The 6,665-nt window shown below is 43.9% G+C and overlaps 1 protein-coding gene across 1 annotated transcript in view; it reads left to right on the forward strand.

Moving 5' to 3' along the window:
• The window catches only part of CNOT10 (CCR4-NOT transcription complex subunit 10), a gene marked incomplete at its 5' end in the record, with an annotated part of 29,612 nt that extends 24,329 nt beyond the window's left edge, over positions 1–5,283 (forward strand). The window contains 6 exons of the mRNA XM_019616786.1: positions 567–680; positions 1,780–1,910; positions 2,346–2,381; positions 2,478–2,605; positions 3,522–3,597; positions 4,993–5,283. Of these exons, the coding sequence (XP_019472331.1) occupies positions 567–680; positions 1,780–1,910; positions 2,346–2,381; positions 2,478–2,605; positions 3,522–3,597; positions 4,993–5,147 (640 nt within the window). The remainder of the gene's footprint in view (positions 1–566; positions 681–1,779; positions 1,911–2,345; positions 2,382–2,477; positions 2,606–3,521; positions 3,598–4,992) is intronic.
• Between the last annotated feature and the right edge of the window lie 1,382 nt (positions 5,284–6,665).

Consider the following 6,665-nt stretch of genomic DNA (forward strand, 5'->3'; position numbering starts at 1 on the left):
TTTTAGAATAAAATGTACTTAGCCTAACAAAATCTTTTTCATGTTTTTTTTTTTTTTTTTTCCCTAACTTGCAGAGAATAGTAGTCATTATCTAGTGATTATTTTGTTTTTAGGTTTTTTAGGTACATGTAGGAATTCAGTAATTCCAAATATTTTCCCTTGAATGTACAATAACTTCAACTGAGAACTAAGTATTAATGTAGTGGTGTTGTATGGCTTTTAAAAAGAATATGTAGGTACATATTTGTATATAAGCATTCATTTGACACCTTCATATATGACACAAATAGCTTTTTATTGCTTTGAACATGTACAAATCAAGTCTGAAATGTTGCTGTGTGAAAATGAAGGTAAATCTCTAGAATTACTGAGGTCATACTAAGAACGTAGTGATAGACAGCGTGCTCTTTGCTCCTGCTTCCATTTATTTTCGTACTCTGTGTAAGTAATGCTAGCATGTCTTTATCTGGATTTGCTGGACACTTGTTAAAGAAGAAATTTCACAGCTGCATTTGACATCACAGAATATTAACACATTGTCTCCCCCCTTTTCTTTTCTCCTTCAGGTGCTCAATACTTGCCTGTAGTGCTTATGTGGCTCTGGCTCTGGGAGATAACCTTATGGCACTAAATCATGCAGATAAGCTCCTCCAGCAACCAAAGCTGTCAGGGTCTCTGAAGTAAGTCTGACGTCATCGTTCCTTCCTCTTTTTTGCTGGAGAGCTCTGAGCTGAAGCTTCTCATGTCTGTAGTAATGGTATTATGATGATGGTAATAATGGTATTTGGCAAAATTGGTAACGTACTGGTGGAGAGCAGTCTAACTTGTGCCAATTTTAAATGCTGGAGGCAGCATACTCTAGAATGTTCTATATCCATTAATTTCTATGTCTCTCTTCAAACTACTGTAGAAGCTCATCCTTTTGCAATGATTAAAGCAGGAGTTTAGAGGAGTCTGTAAGGTAACGTGTAGTTTTCTGCAGTGTTCTTTTAATGCAAGAAATTCAAGACTGTTGTTTGCAAAGATAGAGCCCTGTTCCTGGTGCCAAGAAGCAAAGCCTCTGTGTAAGCTGGAGCACTGAATTGTTCCTCTTAAGTGACACATAGGTTGGTTACATGTAAGAAGTTACTCTTGTTTTAGCAGATCTCACTTGCAGAAGTTCTTTTGAGTGATGCTTTCTAATAATTCATTTCAGTCAACTATACAGTTAATGTGAAATGTACATTATACAATCGCATGCTCAACTTTTGTTTCAGATTAAAGCTTAGTAATTTACTAACAGTGCTGTCAGTCAACAGGACTCCAAAGCTGCTGAGCAGCTAAGCTACTGCTGGCTAGCATCAGACTTGCTTAGTTCTTTGGTAAAGTCTTATGTTTGGAAAGCTGTTTGTGCCCTATGGACAGGCCTGCAGATACGTGGTGTCCTCAGAATCTTACCATGCAAATATCTTAGAGAATTAATTATTATTGAATGCTTACTTAACACCTCCAATTATAGGTGCCTTGGTATCCAAGGGGTGTTTGTGTAAGCGTTCATTTTTTCCTTCTTGAAAGAAAAGCCATGGTAGTGTCTGTCCAGAGTATTGGTGCCTGTATATGAATTGGAGTCAGAATGGAGTATTATGGCAATACTTTACAAGCAAGCTAACTTTGTGTATATTTATTAAGTAGTAGCTTTCAGATGCTCGAGTTAAAATCTGAATTCAGTTTGTTTTTGATGAGTGGTGAATTTTGAGGGTTGCCATGCTGACACTTACGCCTGACTCTTTGCTTTTGTAGGTTTCTTGGGCATTTGTATGCAGCAGAAGCTCTCATCTCTCTTGACCGAATATCTGATGCCATCACTCACTTGAACCCTGAGAACGTCACCGATGTTTCCCTTGGGATCTCCTCAAATGAACAGGATCAAGGTTAATGAATCCACACTTCATTAGAACCAGTTGTGCTATCAGCTGCCTTCCTGCCGTAACTTTTATGTATCAGTGATGATGAATACACCTCATTTTAAGACCATAACTTGTTAGGGGCTTGTTGGTTGGTTTGCTTGCAGAGCTAATTTTCTTGCAGTGTTTCCTGCTGGTAGTACTTGTGTTCTGGAGCAGAAAAATATGTCGAGGGCTCACCTGTATGGCTAAGACTACAGTAGCTCTGATCTCAGTAATGCCTGCAATTTGAACTTCCTTTTTCTCGTCTGCTAAAGACCAAAACGATGTTTTCCCCTTTAATGGCAGACCATGAAAGAAAAAGCAAATTTGTATCTGCTGGTCTGTGACAATGATTTTTGTAATGATCTTGAAAAAGCTGTCAGAAAATGATGTTTTGTGGTTGCTTCTTTTTCTTTGTAGGGTCTGACAAAGGAGAGAATGAGGCGATGGAGTCCTGTAAGTACCAGCCAGCATATTCAGCAGAGTATGGGAACTTCTGTGGGTGATTCAGAACAAAAGTCTTAATAAAAGGATAACTTATTTTACTTACAGCTGGCAAGCAGACCCCCCAGTGTTATCCCAGCTCAGTCACATCTGCACGGACGATGATGCTGTTTAACCTTGGAAGCGCTTACTGCTTGCGGAGTGAATACGACAAAGCTCGAAAGTGTCTCCATCAGGTATGGGAGGTGAACCTCACGTGGCTTTAGGGACAAATGTGCTTCCTACAAAGTGTCATTTAGATCACAGCAAATCCTGGTGATTTCATAGCTCGTATCTGTTGACTTTGCTGAGATGGTGGCTCTGTTCTGCCTTCATGAACTAATCTATATCAGTAAAATAAGGGAATTCCAGAGTTCATTCTCGTGTGAACAGGTCAGTACTGTTTTATTTTTTTTTTCTAGGTTATTTCAGAACAACAGAATACAAAGGAGCCGTTTCACTTTTCCTAAGGTTTTGTTTAATGTTTGATAGTTATTGTTGTATTCTAGAAAAGAAACTTCTCGAGGGCTTTGGCTCCATGTGCAGGGAGTAGTCTGGGGGGCTGCTGGGGGCCCTTCAGCAGAGCTTGTGCTGTTCTGAAGCTCAGCTCAGGACCCAGCTCAGCTGGAGCACAGGGATGTGCCCTCAAGTCAGCTGAAATCAGTGGTGTGCCAATGCAGTACATCAAGAGTAAGAAGTCAGATATGGTGTTTGTGTAGAAGACAGCATCATTAACTTTGTAGGTGAAAAATATTAGGATATAGAAAGCTTATGATGTTTCTTGTTAACTTTGTATTCTGAACCTTGGAGCATGGAGGTTACCTTCACCTCTCAGCAGGAAGTGGCAGGCTGGCTCAAGAATGACAGACTCACATTGACGGAAGCATACAGCAGATGGTGCTACTAATTAGAGTGAAGCAATCTTGCAAGGCAGACAATCTTTCAGTCTCTCCTTGCAGGAACAACCCTAATGGAATATATTGGTTTGAAAAATCTTGTGTTATGAAGGATTCCATTTTGTTAGGCAAGCTGGCCAGGGTCTACTCAGGGGACACTTTGAGCTGAGCCTTTCTCTTAAGCACTTGTTCTCCCCCCCCCTTCTGTTTCAATAAGGCTGCTTCGCTGATCCACCCCAAGGAGATCCCTCCGGAGGCTATCCTGCTGGCTGTGTATCTGGAGTTACAGAATGGTAAACAATTTTATTCTTTTTCTTTTCTTGACATTAAGACAACTAACATAAAGTGTAAGCTGCAACTTCTGAATGCGACTTTTGGCATCTTTGTCATCTTTCCTTGAAGCTTACGACTAACATAGGCAAAGTTGTAGAACACATCCATAGCATTTTAAAATGTTCTGTAGTCCAGAGTTGGGGTTGATGAGGAGAAACAGTGCTGACATCAGAGTTTTGCCAAGATTCTGGCAAACCTTTCAGGTGCAGTCTCTATTTTACACTGCCACAGATCTACCTATGGATCCATGCATCTGTACCCTCATGTCTACAGAACAATTGCTTGCAAACACATGGGGTTTTCTTCTGTTTGAGTTTGTTTGTTTTTATGGCTTCATAACAGAAGCCATAACCTTCTTGGTAGAAGGCAGGGGATGTTGGTATTTGGCTGGCTGTTCCTACTTCTAGGCCTGCACAACCCTCCCTACATGCAGCTGACTTCCTAACCACACATCTTCTGAACTGAAGTCCTTTACGCTTTGTGCAGTAGCCAGCAGTCCTGGAGAGTTTCAGTAGCCTGTAATGGAGTACTCTAGCAAAACTCTTAACTTTGATAGCTCTCTTCCAAATCTGTCCTTCTCATGAAAGCAGTTCAAAAAAAGAAAATCTATATGATAGGAAACAGGAAATCTTGCACTTTGTTCTGACTGCTCAGTGCCCTTGGTTCCCTTTTAGGGGTTCCCTTCAGGTGTCTCACATCACAGGGATGCAGGGGACTTGAGCATTTGTGTTCTGAATGGAGGCTTACAAAGCTCTCCTTACAAAGATGTTTCCAAGTTGGAATTTTGAAAATGTTTCCTTCTGTAACAAAGAAGCACGGAGCGGAAGAAGGTACCAAGTTGGTACCCTCTCACATCCTTTTAAGTATAACCAAAAGGGTCTAAGGAGACACTTTGTTCTGTAAGTGGCAACAGAAAGGCACTTCTGAAAATAAAACTTCAATGAAAGTGATGTATTGGGTAAAGTGGCAAAATATTCTTTTTAGAACTTCACTGTTTTTTCTCCTACAACTACAGGAGTTTTAACAGAGCTATTTTTTTTCCAGTTGTATTGCTGCTTACTTGGTGAGCTATACGTAGCAAAAAATGACTCTTCTCTTCAGAACTCATTTCAGAAGATGCTCTGCACCTTCCAGCTCAGAAATTTAGTTTGATGTCTTCTGCTCAGCATCAACAGAATCAAGCATTGTGCTTGTTTCAGATTTACTTCAGTGCTTTACGTGTCTGTGTCAGCCCCTCACTGAATGGGAAGTGTGCTTGTGGCTGGGTCCAGCTGCAGGGCTGATAGGGACCTGACACCACAGCTCAAGAATTGCTGCTCTCACAGCAGAGCTGTTATTGCTGTTTTCATTTGCAGGTAACACTCAGCTGGCGTTGCAGATCATCAAGAGAAATCAGCTTCTCCCTTCAGTGAAAACGCTCTCAGACATGCGGAAGAAGCCCGTTTTCCAGCCAGTCCATTCGCTCCAGCCCATTCAGATGCCGACTTTCACCGCTGTGCAGAGGAAGTGAGGGTCTGTTGAGCTGCTGCCCTTCCTGGGAGGGCTGGGGATTTTGTATATTTTTTTAACCTCAGACATCTGCATACCCGGATTGCTGGAGTGTGTTCCTTTATGTAAATTTTTAATAAAACACTTAAATGTCTCCAGTCCTGTCGTCTTGTTGGTAAAGGTTATTTTATAATGGAACAGAGGTTGTGTCCGTTTGAAACATGAATGGCCTTTAATGGGGCAAGTGGTGTAGTTAACTAAGTGTGTAATCTCTGCTGTTTGAAGGGATAAGATGGGAGGGCAGTAAAGGTGAGGGAAATACTGTTTATCTGAAGTTATGCTGACACAGCAGTTATGCAGTATGGGTGCAGTGCATTTTCATCTAGAGGGAACGCTTACGGGTATGGCTATGACAGAGACTGAGCACAATGGGGAATTTGTACTGAGTCCTGCAAGCAGTGTGCCTCTATTTTGATTTCTGTCTTCTGATTTCTTTTTTCCTGCTGTTTCTGCTCAGACCAACATATTATAGTTGATAGTAACGAGGATTATTCATTCATTTATTGTGAACACGGGTGAAGAGCTGAGGCGCCTCCAACCTTAGGCCTTAACCCAGAGGGAAGTGAACCAGGGCTCGGCATGGCTATGTGTAGCTATTTCCCCTGCCCCCCCTCTGCCCAGTTTGTGCTGTTTCAGCTGTTCTGAGAAACCCTGGGAGAGCCAGGATCCCACCTTATCTATCTCCCGGTGTGCTGTGCTCGCTGCTGGCACTGCACTTTGCCTCTGGCCCCCTCGGGGCACACACACCAGCAGGGAAGGTCACAGAGCCGTGCGCCTGCTGGGGAGGGGGAGCCTGAAAGTCCTGCTCAAAGGAATGTGCGTGTGAGCTGGCTGCAGTTGGGTACCGCGTGTCCTACGTTTGCCCCCAAGATGTTGAATGGGAAAGCCACAGCTGCTAGAAATTGCACTGTGCAAGTCTGTTAAACAAGGTGCAGCGTGGCTACATGCATCTCTCCCTTCATGTGGGGTAAAGGCTGAAGCAGTGCAGTAGCCCGCTTTGGCACAGCCTCTCCCTTTGGGGAAAGGGCAGCCCTTGGTCTTCCTCAGCCTGTCAGAGTGCTGGATCAACGGGTATGTCGGTTGGTGTAGGAGTGGCACCAACACTGTCCCCAGGTAGGGAGGAGCAGTCCGGGTGTATCAGTATCACGTTTCTATAATAAGGGAGCCCCACTGCCGATGCATGGTTCGTGTCAAAGTAGATTGACCGATTCAGTACAAAAAGGTCCGAGCCGCTTGCTGTGTGGTCCCACGTCCTGAATGGAGAGGATTCTTCCCGGCCCTTCCCAGCCCCCCAAGGAATGCGGCGCATTCACATGCAAAACCGCAGCGCGACGCCCGCAGGCACGCAGCGCTGCCCCGGCTGGGGGTGCGGCCCGCGTCCCCCCTGCCCGCACGGAGCTCTCATCGCAGCGCCGTTCAGCCGCGCGGCGGGACAATGGCTGCGCCTCTGCCCTCGGGGCTGCACCGCCCGGAGCGGCCG

This window comes from Meleagris gallopavo, chromosome 6 (genome assembly GCF_000146605.3).
Source record: "Meleagris gallopavo isolate NT-WF06-2002-E0010 breed Aviagen turkey brand Nicholas breeding stock chromosome 6, Turkey_5.1, whole genome shotgun sequence".
Lineage (NCBI taxonomy): Eukaryota > Metazoa > Chordata > Aves > Galliformes > Phasianidae > Meleagris > Meleagris gallopavo.